The sequence below is a fragment of the Dicentrarchus labrax genome, unplaced genomic scaffold (assembly GCF_905237075.1).
Source record: "Dicentrarchus labrax unplaced genomic scaffold, dlabrax2021, whole genome shotgun sequence".
Lineage (NCBI taxonomy): Eukaryota > Metazoa > Chordata > Actinopteri > Moronidae > Dicentrarchus > Dicentrarchus labrax.
Window position 1 is genome coordinate 4,759,291 of NW_026136719.1, and position 18,856 is coordinate 4,778,146.

General features: G+C 39.0%; 1 protein-coding gene across 1 annotated transcript; it reads right to left on the bottom strand.

Moving 5' to 3' along the window:
* Nucleotides 1-830: 830 nt before the first annotated feature.
* Nucleotides 831-16,669, bottom strand: drd4b (dopamine receptor D4b). Its single transcript, XM_051378450.1, has 4 exons — nt 15,981-16,669; nt 14,471-14,583; nt 12,577-13,172; nt 831-5,595 (listed from the first exon to the last, which is right to left on the bottom strand). Exons 1-4 carry the CDS (start codon nt 16,227-16,229, stop codon nt 5,393-5,395), a joined length of 1,161 nt encoding a protein of 386 aa, XP_051234410.1. The 5' UTR covers nt 16,230-16,669; the 3' UTR covers nt 831-5,392.
* Nucleotides 16,670-18,856: the final 2,187 nt, after the last annotated feature.

Consider the following 18,856-nt stretch of genomic DNA (forward strand, 5'->3'; position numbering starts at 1 on the left):
GGATAATTAAATTACAGCTGATAATTTATTGGTTGATATTAATCGTTATTTATTTTTAGTTCTTATGCAAAATTTCTGATAAACTTTATGTTCTATGAAACTTTTTTTTAATGCACTTTACTAGAAAAAGAAATTGTGTCAGTTAGATTTGGTTCTAACAGAACTATTGAATATTTAATGATCCATCTTTGATCACTAGATCTCCGCTTCTCTTACAATCAGGTGTGTAAAAACAGGTTTTTAACTTTTTGAAATACAAAAATGTGAAATTATCGGTATCTACCACGAGAAGCAGCTCAGTTATTGTATCGGCGTATAGGAAATAATATATTATTATGTATTTTCTTCCACTAATTAAATTACAGTCAATACATTACAGTCAAGAATAATGATAATAGTTAGATTTAGTTAGGTCCGAGCTAACTACTTCTTAGACTTTCTTACCCTCATGTGCATAAACTATTCAGGTTATTAATTTATTTTTAAAAATAGAAAAAGGTGAAATTATCGGCCATGAGAAGCAGCTAATTATCAATTATCGGCTGGAAAAAATCCATATCATGCATCCCTAATAAAAAGAGGTTGGGGACCTTTCACATGCTCAGGGGCCAATTGTCTCATAATCCATCCATGCATAAACAGGATTTTAAAATCTGAACTGTGGCTCTATCTTTAAAAAAAAACCCAAAACCAAAGTATCTAAAATCACATTAGCGATCCGGTCTGTTTGCTCAGCACAAGATGTTCTAGCACATGAAGTTCTTTTTTAAAGACGAGAGAGTCGGAAAAAACCTGAGCCGATTGGATTTCAGCTGAAGGCAACTGGAACATTTAGAAAGATGACACACTTTATTATAAAGGTTTCCACATAAAACGTGGATATGGCATACAGTAGGCACAGTCAGTAACCAAGCATACATACTGTGGTGACAGGCAGTCATGGCTTAAAGGACAATATCACTCAAATTTTAAGCCATCCTGCAGTCGAGAATACTTTCAGTTTCAGGACATAAAACAACGTTTTCACAGAACCTGACACGAGGATAATAACTAATGAGCGACGTTATCAAGACACAGTTGAGTTTTCCTATTATTCAACATCATAATAAACATTTTTCAAAGCAAATTTCACTCCGTTAACAATAAAGTGACTTCCTCTGTGGTGCTTTTTATCTCACATCATTGATCAAGCTGAGTAGATGGAACCATATTGAGTGTTTCAAGGAGCAGAAATAATAATGCTGGAAGGAAATTTGATAATTCGGAGCTGAAATTTAGTGCAACACACGATAATGTTTTACTGCCACCATGACAACAAATATCAGATCACTTTCTCGTTATAAAATCCTGTTACAACGGAATATTTTTCATGTTATAAGATTATATTTCTTTTTATAAACCAAATTATTCCATTTTCATTCACTGGTAATTCATAACTCCCCCCAGAAACGCTGCTCATGCCCCCGGTCTCCCCCTTTAGGAGGGGAGGAGGTCTTTCAGCGTTTACTCTGGACAATAACTTCAGCTTCAATCAGCTCTGACATTTACAGCCACTGTGACAGGGACTAACAGCCATCTGTAAACCCTCTTCTGTTCCTGCACTGCAGCATTATTGAGCCAGTTCGTCTGTATAGTGCCATATGTTGTTTCCCAAATGCTTACAATCACCAATAATAAACTCTTTAAAGGGTAACTTCGGTGTTTTTCAACCTTTATTTTCTCGTGTTTTTGTGTCGAAGTGACTGATGGGGAGCAGCAAAACTGTGCATCATCAAAGTGCGTCTATTAAAAGTGCTTGTTCTGACAGCATTATGGAAAGAAAACGTTGTAGTGTAATCTGTGAAATCTCCTCAGTGGACACCCACGGGACCACCACCGGTCTCCTGAGCGTGGCCGACTTGCAGAAGCCAGTTCACCCTCCTCGGATCGTCATCATCGTGTCTTTGTCTTCTGTCCTCCACCACTACAAACTCTTCTCTGCTGGCTTTACTACGCTCACGCTTCCACTGTTGTCTTCCTGCAACAAGTCACCTCACCCGAGATGTCACAACACTTTCTAACGGTCATAATTGTGCCCATAAGGATTACGTCTCACTCAATACTGGACCAAATTCAGAACTTGTCCCCATGAATCACTCTGACACAAAAAAACCCCTGGGAGAATAAGGTAGAGGCAGAAAAATACCACAGAAACTCTTTAAAGCAAACACTCACAATCACACATGAGGCAGACCGTCCACTCCACTGGCACATTACGCCCCGGAGGTTACTGCCCTCTTTAACAAGAGCTCTTCTCCTGCAGCCACACGAGCTTTAAATAAGTAACCTACTCTTAAGTTACTAGAGATCCAGATTCAGGAGGTGGAGTGTTTGTGCCTCTGTTGTGTGACCCCTGTAATTAAGTGTCCCTGTAAATCCTGTAGTTTCCTTACTTGTTTGTGCAACTGTGGGAAATACATTTTACTTTATCTGTCTAAAATATAAGGTTGCACAGTTAATCAAAATATTATCAAAATCACAATTATATGTGACAGAACAGCATTATAATGAAGTACTGTAGTGCTGCAGAGATCCAGGTATAAGAATACATCTCTTTCATGGTACAGACCCCCAAAAACTCACATCATCATGATTTTAAGAGTTTTTAACATTAATCATGAATCATATCACAATCACAACATCTCAGAATAATCACAATATGATGTTTTTACCACATCATGCAGCCTTACTAATATATTCTGTTATCATATCAAAAGGATCTTGTTAAAACATTATTTGTTTCTGTTTATAACAAGAAACTGAGCAAATATTTACTCGTCATGGCGGCAAAATAATTACTGGGCAGGTTTCTTCTTTCCAGAGTAGCAGAAGTGAATCCTGTCCTCCTCCCTTGTTTGTATTTTATTACATTATTTATTATAACTTACAGATGTAGATGTGTCGTCCTCTCAGCGCCGGAATGAATCACATTAAAGCAGAGAAAGTCGGGACTCCTCAGCGTTTGAGGTTGACGGGTGTCGATGTGTCAAATATAAACTCGACATGCTGAAAAAAGGTTTTATATGAAACAGGAATGGAAATATGTTCTTGACAACTTAAAAATGACTTTTTGAGAGATCTTATTAAGTCGGTGCTGCTGTAAATGTCCTCAGTGTGTTGAGGGTTTGAGTGCTATGACTTCTACCACGACAGACAGTACATCCTTTGAGTTTAAGGCATATTGCTACGCAGTGTTGTATGAAAGGTTTTGTATCCGTACATGTGTTAAAAATTACTTTGAAAAGCTGCGTTGAGCTGGTCCATATTGTGAACCTTTTTACTGATTCACACACAGTTCATAGAAGAAGTCAGTGATCCATGACGGGGGGGGGGTGACTGTCAGTTGACTGGATGTAGCTGATCTTTCAAGTTCTGCTCCTCAGGTCGCTGTGGCAGCTAATCCTACTGGGACAAATCCACCCGGGCCGCTCACACGCATTCGGATCATGCTTCAGATTCCTGTTAGATGTCTTTTTTTTTTTGATGAAGCCTTTTTGATATTTTCTGGTTGACTTTGACCGCCTTCTACTCATTGATCAGTTGGTGGCTTCGGGTGTTTCCCAGAACAACTCTCATGTTTTATGACTTTCGATAGAGGCATGAGGACTGATGTGAACTTTAAAGGGACAGTCTACCCCAAACATCAAAGATACATATTTTTCCTTTTACCTGTAGTGCTATTTATCCATCTAGATCAGGGGAAGGCAACCCGTGGCTCTGTTTGCCGAACCTCAATAGCAGTGGCAACTAGACTTGCCTTTAATGACACTTAACCGAGCGCCACACGCTGTGTTCAGCTTTGGTTTCAAATCCATAAAAGAAAAGTTTCAAAGGAAAATAGAGAATTAAATAGTGCGAGGACAGATTGGTTTGCTTTCACCACCAATGGTGCTGGCTTACTGGTATTTATTAGGTATATATGTATTAGCTTTTCTATTTAGGGCTCACATATGTTTTGCAGCTCCAGACAGGTTGCTCCTGATCTAGATTTGTTTTTTGAGTTTTGGGCAGAGCTGTAGATAGACTCAATGTCTCTCTCCAGAATTAATACTCAAGATAATCCACAAACCTTGTAGGGAGCAGTTTAATGGAGGAACTATTTTCTTTCTACCGAACTGCACCCATCACTGGCCACAAGATACTTATCTTTGTGCATTTCTTTATTTCCCTGGCACAAAAAGTAAATTAAATAACAACAAAGAAACATCTGGTTATCAGCCAAATTGGTATTTTAAATATTGTTATTGGTATTGGCCCAGAATTTCACAATTGGTGCATCCCTATACCCGGCAACTATATCACAAAAGTATAATTGGAGAGAAGGCAGATATCTCCAAAACTCAGCAACTCACACCAAAAGTACAACTACAGCTAAAAGGAAAAATCTGTATTTTTGATTTTGGGGTAAAGCACAGATACCAATACAGATAATTAAGGTGGTTGAACAGATATTGATCTCTATTAACTATTTTTAACTTTGGCTTTTGGACGGATAAAACAAAAAGAAATGCGCCTCTTAATTGGAACCAACTGCTTCCCCCTGTTTCCAGTCTTTGTGCTAAGCTAACTGGCTAATGACTGTAGCTTTATACTCAGCGTACAGACATGAGACATGAGAGTGGTATCAGTCTTCTCTTCTAACTCTCAGCAAGAAAGAGAATAAGTGTATTTCCCAAAATGTCAAAACTGTATAAGAAAGTGAAGATCAATGTCTGATTTTAGAGGATTTCTTTTAGTCACTTTCGGTTCCTTTCAGCTGTTTAACATTCTGGTCTGTTGAAGCTTATTCAGGCTTTCTGCATCCAGGGGACGTTTTTGCTCTTTCAGGCAGAGCAGGCTCTGGACAAATCCCACGTCGTTCACTGAAACTGGCAGACCGTAACTTCAACCGCGGCTGATATACAGTACTCTCCAAAAAAAAGAAAAAGAAGTGCTGTACAGACAAACTGAATTTGGTGAAAAGCTCCTCGCAGACAGGGGAGTTTGTGTCAGTGCGTAGCTGTTTTTTTTTTTTTGCAGCTTCCACCCCAACATCATCATTTTGTTTGGACAGTAATCCCAGAGGATCAAGAAAGTACATCACCAAATGACAAAATGGACCCAGAAATGCAATATATATCCCCAGTAACTGCTTTCTTTAGCAGTGTTTGAACGTGTATTTTTTCCTGTCAGCCAGATACCATCAGCCATCCACATCCAGCCGGCAGCCCGAAGCTGAGCTGGAAGCCCAAGACTTCCCAATTATAAATTATATGCTGTTAATCCAAGCGAAACCAAAGTGTTTTCACCCGGCTGAGCTTCATCATCTCCCGGTTCCTTTCCCCCCGTAGTGTCCGCGGAGGAGAATCTGGTGTCAGCAGCAGGTGCGGAAACATTTCTTGAAGAATTTCTTGAACTCGGTGTTGAAGATGGTGTAGATGATGGGGTTGAGAGCGCTGTTGACGTAGCCCAGCCAGGTGACCGTGCTCATCAGACTGGGAGGGATGTCGCACGTCAAACACACGGCCCGCGTCGTGTGAACCACGAAGAACGGAGTCCAGCAGAACAAGAAGCAACCTGCAGGAAAATGTGGAAGAGAGTCAGTCATCAAAGTCTGAGTGATGAAGAGGAGGTTACTCAACATCCTCATCAATCCATTTATTTTACATATGTTTTATAATCTACATGCATCTGTAATTTTCTCATCCTAATTTGCACATTTCTATCCTGTTCACACGACATCTGTTCGTCCTCGGAGAGGAATCCTTCCTCTGTTGCTCTCTCTGAGTTATTTGGGAGTTTCTCCTCATCCAAATCGATGGTCTAAGGACAGAGGATGTGTCTCGCTGTACAGATTGTAAAGCCCTCTGAGGACAACTGTGATTTATGATATCGGGCTGTATAAATAAAACTGATTTGACTTTCAACCGAGACCTTGTTTTCAAACACAAATTGACAGATTCACGACTGCGTGGAGGTTCATTCGTGACTGGGTGACACAAAATATTGTGACAGGATGTTTCACAAAAATGTGATAGTATGTATCTGGGGGTTTTTATTCTCTCAACAATTGTGCCTTTTTGTGCCAATCATACTTGTTTTTGCTGGAAGGAGCAGTGAAATAGCATAAATCAACAATGTGAAGTGTCAGAGCTGTAAATGTTTTGCATGGTGACTTTTCTTTACAGGAGCAAAATCCTGTCCTTCAATTTATTGTTTTGTGGAAAATGTCACTTCAGCTACATTCAGACTTTTTGAATTATGTACTTTAAATTTTAATTGCATACAAAGATCAGCTTGTAGAAAACCCAACACATTTCTTTTTACTTTTTATTTCATTGCAGAGCATTTTGAACCAGAATCTAGGAGAGAAAAAGGATTGAAAGCACTTTTTATGTCAAAAGGCTATAAGAAATCTTCATTGTCAAAGTTTGTTGTAGTTCAAATTTTTTATCCATTTAACTGTGAGCTCTGCACACCAAACTGTAAACCTGCTGTCAGTGGAAGAAGTACTCAGATCTCATTAAAAACCAGCAATACCACAGTGTAAAAATACTCTTACTAGTAAAAGTACTGCATTCATTCCCCTTGAAATCAATGAAACAAGGCAGTCGAAACACTACCGCCTTTGTTCACAGGGGGCGCCCGAATCAACACAAAATTAAAGTTATTAGTAGCTGGTTTAAGTAAAAGTACAGTAAAGTATTAGCATCAAAATATGACAAAAAAGTGCTCATTATGCAGAATTGACCATTTAAGAATTCAAATTAATATATTATTAGAACATAATTATTGACATAATGTGTTCATCATTTTAATGTTGCAGCTGGTAAATGTGAAGCTAATTTGAATTATTTGTATACTGCTGGGTAACAATAATACATCATAATATATTTGTTGATTACATTTTGTGTTATAAATCTGCAAAGTAACTAAAGGGATTAAATGAATGTAGTGGATTCAAAATGTACAATATTTGTTTCTTCAAGGAGTTAAAGTGAATAAAAGTAGCAGAAAATTAAAATACTCAAGTAATCAAGTATGACTCTCCTATTTAACACTTCAAAGACACCTTAAGTCTTTTTTTATGAATGTGATCGCTGAATGTGTTAAAAACGAGTCTCTTAGAGGTTGTAAATAAAGATTTGTCTGAATCTTAACAATGTCTTGATGCTTTAGTTCTTCCCTCACAGCCAGCTGTCGATAGATGTGCTGCTGGGTAGAGCCGAGATCAGAGAACACAACATTGTTTGTACATTCTCAGTCTGAAGATTTATTTTTCTGCCTGTAAACTCTGTTTTATAAGTTCAGTTTCTTGTCTGCAAACTTCATTTTCCAAGTCACGACACAAAAAAACTCAGATGCAGGAGTTAAATGGTGTCAAATGCAACAAAAGCAACGTTTTAAAAAATGTATGGCCTCATTTTAGACTAAGTGAAAGGTTTAAATTCAATAACAATTACATGTATTTCAAAAAATGTCAGAAATAAATGGGAAATAATCAAATAATTTATTTCTTATAATCACAATAATTATACATTTCTGATGCCACCAAAAGATATTTCTGTTAAATGCTTTACTGATGTGCCAAAATACACTGTAAAACCATATAAATTCATTTAACTCAACATTTTTAAGTAACACAAACTTTTTTTAGATTAAGAAAATGATTGGTTAAGTTGCTTTTACAATTAATTTTAAGTGACACTGACTTTTTTTAAGTTACAAACACGTTCCTGAGTCATTCTCATTTAAAATTACTTAAGCTGGAATGTTATTTTTATTTAACTTACAAAATGTGGTTATTTTAACTTAAAAATGTGATTTTGATGTAATCAGTTTGAACAATTATTGTTGAGTTAAATAATTTATCTGGTTACAAATATCTTCATTTGGGTGGTTTTACAAGCAAATATTGATATATGTGATTGTTTGTGATTTATAGGTTTGTCTCTGGCCACCCCATGAATGTCTCCTAGATCCGCCCCTGTTCACAGAACTGTGTCAAGAAAATGGAGGATTCAGAAGGGAAACAGGCCAGTAAATGTAACCTCTGACTAACAGACTTTAGAGCTGCTACAGTGAGACAGTAGGCAGCTGTTAGCTGATTCAGACCGACAGTGTTTGAACTGTCCAAATCCCGAGGACCAGACGGGAGATCAACGCTGGAAGCTTGCAAACACGAAACCGAATACACAATCTCACAAATGTTAAATAAATAGACTTGCAAGCACAGACTTCACGAATGCAAGCTTTCATTACCAAAAGTTTGCAGATTCAAGCTTCAAAAGTTTTGTAAAAGTTTGCAAAACTAATATCAAAGTTTAAAAAACTCTACTTTCAAGCACATCCTTCTGAGTGAGTTCATATTCTACACTATGGAAAATCAGTGTCCAACTGAATGTGGGGATATAACTTTAATGGATGACCTGTAACTGTAGGCAAGAAAATAAAAACTCATCCATAAAACCACGAAATAGGCTCTATTTTAACATCCCTCCTCACCTCAGAAATAAGCCTCCTCCCAACTGATCTCCTATTAATTTCTACCTTTCAGTGTTTTGTCCCCCCTGAAGATTCAGCTTCAGCAGGAAATGCGTCAAACGAAGACGATGTGTTTCTCTGTGACTCTAAATGATTCACAACCAAGACTGACTTCATTAGAGACAAAGTAGAAATGTACGATCCTGCCGCCTCATCATTTTAACTCGAGACATTACCGCTCGGGGGCGTTCCATACATTTTGGATTTCCTGACTTTTTTTCCCTCCACTCCTTCTCAAGAAAATCATAAATTTCACAGTTCACAAGTTCACAGAGAGGATTAAGATGCAGAAGCAGAAAAAACAACTTCTGTAAACCTTCATATATAAAAGTGACCACACGAGGACAGAGGTCGGACGGTAATCTTGCTTTTGTTGGTCAGTTTAAAGACTTCAGTGTGTGATTTAAAGGCCCTCCTCAAACTGAAACCAAAGGTCCTGATAACTCACCTTAATAAGCTTAGTTTCCTTGATGAGCGCGGACTATGAATAACTGTGTCACTGAATCAAACTGAGGCCATTTGTCTCAGGTGTCGTCTTACGTTGGCGATAAAAACAGATCCGAGTGATTTATTAGCTCTGTGTTGGGAGCTTGATGGATGGGATTTATGTCTTTGTTTCCAGGAGATTGGGGGACTTTGCATAATATGCCACAGTTCTACTGTCAGAGTGCACTTCTTATTCACAAGATGCATTCAGGCCAGCTCTGATAATACAGTGTTAAATGTAAGATTTCATGTCTGTTCTGCTTTCCGTCCCAGTATTTCAGGCACAAGAACATGACAGAAACTCTGCAATAAGAGAAATTAATGATACATTTACCTGATAGTTAAGGTTTCAAGTATTTATGTAGCACGTTTCATAGCCAATGCAACGCAAAGTTCATGAGCAAAAACACGAAACAAATGATTAAAAACACTAAAACAAACTAATAAATGACTTTTATTAGAAAGATTACATCAATTAAATGTTTTATGGGTACTACTTGCAATATATATAATTATTATATTACGTAGTTTGTCCAACAGAAAGCCTTGATGAGTTTATCCAAAAGATGTGGAGCTGAGGGAACTGAACAAACTGTGACGACCACACCCTTAATTATTTAATTATGCATAACTTTAAGCCTTAATATATTTTAAACGAGTTACAGAGCTCTAGAGACTGAATCTGTTTTTTGCACCAGGTTGTAAATATGTTTATTTCTGCTGTAAGGTTGAGCATTTTAATATGGGGCTTTATGGAGATTGACTGCCTCCAGTGGCTGTTTGAGGAACTGCATGTTATTGGCTTCATTTTGGTTGGTTTCCTCGTGTGTGTGTGTGTGTGTGTGTGTGTGTGTGTGTGTGTGTGTGTGTGTGTCTGTGTGTGTATCAGCAGCATATCTCACACACTACTGAACCCACCAGCCTCAAATGGTTTATACACATTTATGACTCTATACTCAAAGATCTCTTATGGTTGCGGTGATTCACAGTTTTTTACTGACTGATCTGTTTTAAGATGACAAAAACAGGAATGTTGTTGTCACTCGGGACAACATCCGTTAGTGTCGGTGGACTCTTTTGTTGGCAGTTTCACTTTGATTTTGACATTTTACGTCACTTGTGTTTTTGGATTGTACAAGGTTTGTTTCCATGTCAACTCTGGTTAATATATTCACTCTTGTTTTGGTGTCCACCAACTTTAGCTGCTAAATCCTCAACCATGTTCACCAGCTAGCCTTAACGGTGTCTGTCAGCTGTTTGGTGCTCCACTGCTTATCAGAGCCTTTTCTCTAAAAACTGAGTGAACAAAATCAACCAAAACTCACTATAACGAGCTGCAGATTCAGGTGATAATCGACTGTTGTTTCAGACATTGTTATTCTAAAAATATCAACTATGTCATGTCTGCAGTTGACATCTTTTAAGGTTTAAGGATATATTTTTATATATTGTTGCTTCACTCTGCAGAATGACCCAGTTCTCTGTGCTCACCTTAAATCTCGTCTCATTTACATATTTACAATATTTGCATATTCATAGGTTCTGGGTTTCTAATGAGGGAGAAGAGGCAGCTGTAAGTTAATTGAACTTCTTTTGTGGGAAAAACGTATCAGATTAATTTAAAGCAGAGTATTTTTGAATGTCTGAAAACATGTGAGGAGGTGGTCTCAGATATTGGTGGTTATTTATGTCTTGTGTTTTTTCCTTGTTGATGAGGTTGACCTTCGCATTCAAGGCTTTGAAATCCACGTTTAAACTTTACTGTCACCATAAGTGAGTGTGAATGGTTTTACAGTCTTTACCACTACGTACTACCCGTTCTCACACAAATGTGTCAGTAGTGAATGTACAGTAAACAAATGAGGGCAGAGCCTGTGTGGAGACGGTGTGACTGTAAGAGCATGTGTTGCATAATAATTGGATTGAGGGCTTTAAGCTGTAATGGCGCTGCTTGTTGAGCAGCGGCTAGTCAGAGGTAAGGCTTTTATCCCCGCAGTCAAGAGTGACCTGCATGGACGTCAGCAACCTTACGCCCACCTGAGCTGCAACTCAAACATTAATTAAACTGTAAAGTGCAAAAAGTTAATTAACTGTTTTAAAACAGCAGGTAAACGTTTCCTAGAATCTGTTAACACGTAGAATAAAATTCAGGGAAAAAAAAAAATTTTGATTTACGGAGCAGAGATTGAAATAGAAAAGGTGAGTGAGGGAAGTTTGTGTATAATTTATCTTCTGATCCTGTTTGATTAATAGGCACCACACACACAACAAGCAATATCGGCACAATTACTTACAGCTGCTGCAGTGCCGATTTTAAACAGGGTTGTAATTACCATATTGAACTGTTCAGCACTTAAACACCTCACCTACTGTCAGGAGCAATTTTACTTCCATTTCCTGCTTCAGTGAATAAACAGATAACTGAAATACAAAAGTGGCCGTAATGAAAGGTGCTCAAACAAGGACTCTTCTGGCACAATGCCCCTCGACAGCAGAGGAAGCGACATTTATAAAAACTTTTAGAAGTGCAAAATCATCTTCTACGAGCAAACAAACACAGAAAGGGAATCCTTAAATGAGTCGGTTGTTGCCTTCTGAATGGAGACTGTACAGTTTTCTTATAAAGAAAAGAAACCAAAAGAAAGAAAGAAAAAGAAAGACTCGCTTTACTAGTTTGGCTCTAAGAAATTCATTTCTGTAGATAATGAAGCCCTAAAGACCATTTCAACCAGTAATCACTGTCAGATATTAAACAGAGCCAGTAGCACTCAGACTGACTTTAGCCCTGCTGTTACAGGAAACCAAGAAAGTCTCATTTTTTAGTTTACTTTACAATCTGTTCACACAACAGCAATGAAAAGTTATATAAAAATAAAATGTAAAATGCTTCAGAATCGTGAAAAATCTATCTGGAGCCAGTGTTTGGTTTGTCTGTTCTGGGCTATGTGGCGGTCCAACATGGCGGACTCGAGTCAGGTCCTCTAGAGTCGACTCCCTCTGTAGATAAAAACCTCATTCTAAGGTCACGACAATAATTATATTTAGATTGATTCCTTCTCTAAACTGTTTCTCAAGCTGCTTAAGAAGAATATACGACATCAAATCTGCATCCTATTTCTTTGCATTGTATCGTATCAGATGCTGTTGAATCAGATTGTGTCGAATTGCATTGCATTAGTAGTTGCTTTAATATGTATCGGCTGGTTGGCAGCCTCAGTGATGGAGATGCACATCCGTAGTTTGCTCGTTTGCAACTTGGAGAAGCGTAATTCTAGTTTGAGCGTACAAAAGAGGCTCCAGCACCAAAGCAGGTCAGCTCCAGAGTCTGTTTTCCATCCGGGCACTAAGTGAAAGCAGCCTGTCTGCGAGCTATAAATTCAGTTCAGGTGCTGAAAAGTAGGGATTTGTAGTTCAGGACTAAAACACACAAAAACACAGTTATGGTTCTTTAGCGATAATAAGATTGAGTTGTCACAGCTGCAGTCCTGTGAGCTCTGATTGGAGGAGAGGGAGAACAGGAAGACTCACCTACTACGACAGGTAGCACCCTCATAGCTTTCCTCTCCCTGTTGTTGATCTTGGCTCTCTTCTTCCTGTGCAGCTGATGGCTGAACGTCAGTGAGGGCACTGAGTTCTCTCTGTACTGCCGAGGATAAGGAATCTCCTGCTGAATGTAGTCGCCAGTGTCGTCCAGCCGAGACTGCGCCAAGTCCCTCTCGATGATCCTGGGTAGAGGCATGGGCAGAGGCCCGGGGATGGTGCCTGTCAGCGGGGGGAGGGCGGTGGCGACAGCTGCATGCTGCAGCTTCCTGCAGGCTTCGATGCTGCTGCGCAGTTTGACCTTCCGGGCCTCCTCCCAGTGCCGCAGCCCGCGGAAAACCCCAAAGTAGAGCAGGACCATGATGGGGCAGGGGATGAAAAAGGAGCAGACTGAGGAATAAACCACGTAGTTGTTGTCCTCTAGTTTGCACTCAGTGGGATCGCGGTCAGGCACGTTATTGATGCCAAAGATGACAGGGGAGGCCACGGCCAGGGCCAGCAGCCAGGTAGCCGACAGCAGGATGAGCTGACGATGGTCCACATGTTTACGGTTGTAGTTTAGGGGAATGGACACTGCAATGAACCTGCAAAACAAAGGAGGAAGGGTTAAACCTCTAAAGAACAACTTTCTTTCAGTTACTTAACAAATACTAATTCTTAGTCCAAATATAACATGATTATTACTCCAGTGTAATCTGAAAGGTTACTTTAAAAAGTTCCAGAAGTCAAAACAAAAAGCTGGCTCATTCTGTATGAGGCAAACAGGTTTTTCTGCAATGCATCTACTAATAATATTCATATTTATTTAGTTAAAGAAATAATACAATAAATAAACTACATAAGGGCTTCATAGTGCTTAGTTCTTCTTTCTGCCATCTGCTTATGTTTTTCAGTTTAATTTTTCCTTCAGCGACAGATTTCAAGCTGGTGTGGAGAATATTTTATTAACATAAAACTATTTTTCTGTTTTATTTCTATAATCAACTAACTGTTGATTGTTTGTGCCGTTGTTGGTAATAATTATATAAGTGTACAAACCACACTACCTGTTTATCTGTAAGAAAGTTACTGGAAACTTTCCCAAAAATGCACCAATGTTACTTTATTTGATTTACCTTCAGGTCGGCAGAGTTATAGCTCATAAAAACTTTAGATTTTAATTGCAAAATGCATGAAAATATTAAATAATTATCTTTTTTTTCTGTGGAAAGTGACAGTGGTATATAATGCCCTTTGAGGTGTCCATTATCAGGAATTAATGGACGACGTGGAGGCCAGAAAGTTCATAACGAGACATGCGTCGCTGCCTACACGTCCAGCAGACGCAGATCAATGTTAGCAATAATCTGAAGTCATCTCAAACTGATGAATATGAATCTACTCTTTTTCAAATCTGTTTTAGACTCCACCAACTCCTGTAGGAAATATCTGAGTCCAACCTTGCTGGGAGCGATGAGGGTGAACCATAACAGTAAAACCAAAACAGTGAGCCGAGAGACGCTGAGAGGAACAGCAGTGATAATTCTCTGTTGGTTCATCGCCACAGCTTTTTTCATTAATATAACTAATATTGATTTGTTTAGCTTTAACAGAGAACTTTAATAAGATTAGTCATTAGTCTGTTGTGTCTTATGATCACATTTTAATGTATTATCCCTTGCTAACAGTTTGTTTCCCCAAAACAAACACATATAAAGTGCCTCTAGCTATTGTTATGCTGAATTGTATTATTAATGGATAAAATCGATCAATATGAACCAGCACCGTTTTTTCTCATTCCCTTCCTCCGCTGGCTCGCACAGTAAAAACCAAACTGAAGCTCCCTCTCATGTAACAACAGCGGGGGTGATTTATCTCCATATAAACCTTGACACCCACATACCTGTCCACGCTGATGGCACAGAGGTTGAATATGGATGCGGTGCACAGCATCACATCCATGGTCATCAGACCATCACACATAAGCATGTTTAAGGACCAAACTCCACCCTGGAACTGCACACACACACACACACACACACACACACACACGAGAGAGAGAGAAAAGAAACAAACACCAACTCATTAGCTGCCCCAAATCTGAGTGTAAATACGTCTAATCCTCTTGTGCTTGCACCACTGCAGCTCAGCGCTGAGACAAACATTCCTCCAGTGAAACACAGCTCTGTCCAGACTGTCCGCATTCTCCTCCACTGACTTCCCTTCAGGTGAACGTGGAAAAGTTTTAACTTTCCGACTGACTTTCCTAATCCGGTCGGAGTTCATGCGGACAAACCAGCGGTGTGAGACTCCAGTAGGTTAACTGGCTGCAACTACTGGCACAGGTAACAAGATCACAAGTGTGGCTAATTAAAGGAGGACTTAAGGTGAAGCCTCAGTAGGGCATCTCTGAGCTGCAGAGATATTTAGACAGGCAAGCAGGCAGGTGGCCTTTAATACTTCAATAAGGGCTGGATGACACCGTTTAAACCTTTCTGTTGCCTAGAAAGATTGTGATTCATGCATCATACTTCTCCTAACAACCAGTATAAACCTCCCAGTGACTCCCCCTGTAATGAATTAATCCCGATTAGAGAGGTGAGAGAAATGATGGTCTATCCTCTATTTTGTGTCATGAACTGGTTTAATTGGTATCTTTCCCTGATCACACCAGTCCAGACATTGATCATATCTATAATTTAAACCAGGATATCTAAAATACTTCTACCTGAGAATGTATAGAAACATTCTCAGGTAGAAAAGGCCCCCAATCCCCCTCCTACATAGGAGCAAAACGGCTGTAATATGCCTTTTTCACAACAGCCGGACATGAAATAGTAGGGTAAACATAGGTGTTACCAATAATTATCAATTAAGGCTCCATTTAGTGTAACAGAACTTTTCCAGTGAGCCTACTTGCACCTTCACTCTGTTTGACCTGACTGGAACAGAAGCATAATTAATTAGTTTAACTGGTAACGCTTGTGTTTACCCTACTTTCATGTCAAAATGGCTGCTGTGAAAAAGGTCTATTGATGCATCAGTGTTGTTTGTGGTTGTTTGCGCCTCTTTATAGCTGTTTGCAGTCGTTTTATTGTGTCTTTATGGTTGTTTTGTGTGTTTCTGTAGTTATTTGTGTCTCTGTAATCGATTTGTGTCTTTATGTGAAATTCTGGGTGAAGCAGAACTCTCAGTTGTTGCTATTTGTTGAAAAAAATGCAGCTGAACTTCAGTATTTAGTTCAGACTGGAACTGAAGCAGCCGTGTAAAGCTTCCAGCCACAGATCCACACTGACACTCACTGCCCCCCCGCCCACCCCCCGGGTGCCCCACTGTCCTCTCAGGCCCCACGGTTTGTACCTGATACACTCTCCTTCAGTAATCCATCTGGACTACTGTAGCTCGGTGCTTACCTCTGCGTAAACGAAGAGCGGCAGAACCAGAACCGCCAGCAGCAAGTCTGCAAACGCCAAACTGACTATGAAGTAGTTTGTGGTCGTTTTTAAAGCCTTCTCCAAGTGCACGCTGAGGCACACGAGCACGTTCCCTCCGGTGATGATCACAATCAGCAAAATCCCGAATATGAGCGCTGGGAAATTGTAGTTTGTGACCGCAGCCGCCGGCAGCGTGTCGTTGTTGAAATCAGTGGAGATGTCCGACATGGTCGCCGGTGTTCGGCCGTGCGCCGCAGACTGACGGGCTCCTTGTCCGACGGAGAAGGACCCTCTCCGGAGCAGTTTTCATCTATGAGCCGTATCCAGCAGCCTTGAGATAAGTGTGAGCCTTACATGTGAAGTCTGTGTGAGTTTCCCCGTGAGCACGCTCATCGGAGGCGCCCCTTTTGCGCACTGCGCGCCGTGCGCTCCGCTCTCCAAGCGCAAAAGCCTCGCAGCGCACAGTGACTCTGCTTTATCCGCCTGATCCGGTCCTTGTTTCACTTCTCTTCTACATTTACCGGGCTGATGCTGCAAAACACCCGTAGCATTATGTGGATCAGCCTCCCTGCCGTCTCCTCAGCCCGCTCCCGAGGGAATAAGTTAGCAGAGTGGACGAATCAGAAGGCGAGAGCATAAATCCGTCCGCATAAATCTGCTTACTGAGGCTCTGCTGCTCGCACACAGTTAACAATCACAGCAGGATACAGAATCAGAGCTTTCTCCAGGAAAAAACCGAACAATATGGAAATCAGCTGCACTTTAATAAAATTACTTCACAAGTATCAGAACTGGAACTCTGCGCAGGTTTACAGGTTAAACTCAGAGAGAATAAAACAGAATAAATATGCATGAAAACTTCAATTGGGCATTTTGTTTCTACAAAGTGAAATATATTTAAATTATGTTGAAATTCTTGCATTTCTTGTTTATAGTTGATATTGTCATATTAGTTGTTTTATTACTGATATTGCCCTTAATATTTCTGTCCATGTAAAGTGCCTTTGAGTACCTTTTTAAAGTGCTATATAAAATAAAGGTATTATTATAATTAGTTATGTAACCTACATCTGAATATTAATCTAAAAAACCTAACTTTTTAAACATAAGTAGCTGGTTTAATGTAGGTCTATAAATTAGCTTTCTCCCTCCTGTACTTTACACTGTAATTAGTTAGTTTAACTCAAAGAAGCTTAAGTTTAACTATAAGTTAAAGATTTTTGATTAAGCAGCTTTTTTGAGTAATTATAGAAAAAATCCTGATTAAGTACTTTTTATTAGGTATTAAATCAGCATCACTTAAGTTTACTAAACATACTCGATCAAGAATGTTTTTAATTTACAAAATTAAGTTAGTTTTACTTAAAATCTTAGTTAAAGGAACTTCTGGTTTTACAGTTATAGGAGGAAGGAAGTATTCAGAGTCTGTACCACACTGATAAAGTCCTCATTAAAGTCACACATTTTTATTTATGGATCAAGAAAACACACCAATCTGATGGAAAAAATGTTAAAATGAGCAGATTTATTATCACATGTAACATAAAATTGAACAACAACCAGAATTGGTGCAAAATGGACCAAAACAATGTCATTTGTACAGTAAAAAACCCACCGATGGCTGTAAGAATGAATTAATATTTAATGTCAGGTTGATCCACAATAACATCACCAGAATAAAAATACCTTTTATCTTATTAGCTGTGAAATAAATACACTACAGGCTTCTATAAGAACTAATTAAGAGCAGTAATTGAGTGAGTTTTATGTTTTTCTCTGTTGTTGACGATTATCACATTAAAAATACAGCGTACCGTACATGTAGGACACGTTTTGTGTGCAGCTCTTCTCTGCGTGAGGGGGAACGTGTTGCAGCTCTGGGCTCGCTCACTGTGGGTGAACATGCAGAGGTACAAAGCTGTTGAGTGGATAAGCAGCATGAAGCCACACATAAAGAAATGTGCAGGTTGTTCACCTCCAGTGTGTCAACAGAGGGAGTCGATCTGTGAGAGTGAGCTGACAGCTGGAGGAGGATTTCAAAGGAAACACAAACTGAAAACTAGATAGAGTGTTAGACACCAACTGTGGATAATGTACTGTTGTTTATACTATTACTGTACTAATGCTGCTGCTAATACTGTTAATAATGTTCTACTACTGCATGCTACTATTCCTTTACTACTACTACTGATGCTAGTATTCCATTAATGCTCTTCCCCTACTAGTACTGCAACTACTTCTATGACTATACGACTACTACTGTACTAATACTGCTGTTCTACTACTACTATAATTCTAATAAGAACTTCTATTGCACTTCTACTGATACATTTACTACTGATATTCTCCTACTACTGCTACACTTTATATGACTACTAATACTAGTGCTACTACCTTTATTACTATTACTGCTACCACTGCTTTACTGCAATGCTTACTACTTATACTACTTATACTACTTATACTACTACTACTTCTGTGACGACCTACGGACACTATTAGTTCTTCTTTACCCTTCAGCTGCTGCTACTACAAGTGCTATTAAAACAACTACAGGTACTCTGCTACTTCTACAGCTATTGATACTAATTCTGATAGTACTAATTATACTATTACTACTACTACTTATATTACTGGTATTTATACTATTACTGCTAATACTTATAAGATAAGATAAGATGAGATATTCCTTTATTTATCCCCCTTAGGAGAAATTCAGGTTGACACAGCAGCAATAGGGCACAGTAGTGCAAAAACAGAGAACAAAGAATATCACAATAAAAATATTACTAATATTATTAATATTAGAAGATGTAAAACTATAAATTAAAGTATATACACTATGCATTGTTGTA

Coding starts and splice junctions, on each gene's coding strand:
- drd4b (XM_051378450.1), bottom strand. CDS start 16,229: ATGTCGGACATCTCCACTGATTTCAACAACGACACGCTGCCGGCGGCT. Junction 14,584..15,980: donor CGCTCTTCGTTTACGCAGAG/GTAAGCACCGAG, acceptor GTGTGTGTGCAG/TTCCAGGGTGGAGTTTGGTC. Junction 5,596..12,576: donor GGTGCTACCTGTCGTAGTAG/GTGAGTCTTCCT, acceptor ATTTTCCTGCAG/GTTGCTTCTTGTTCTGCTGG.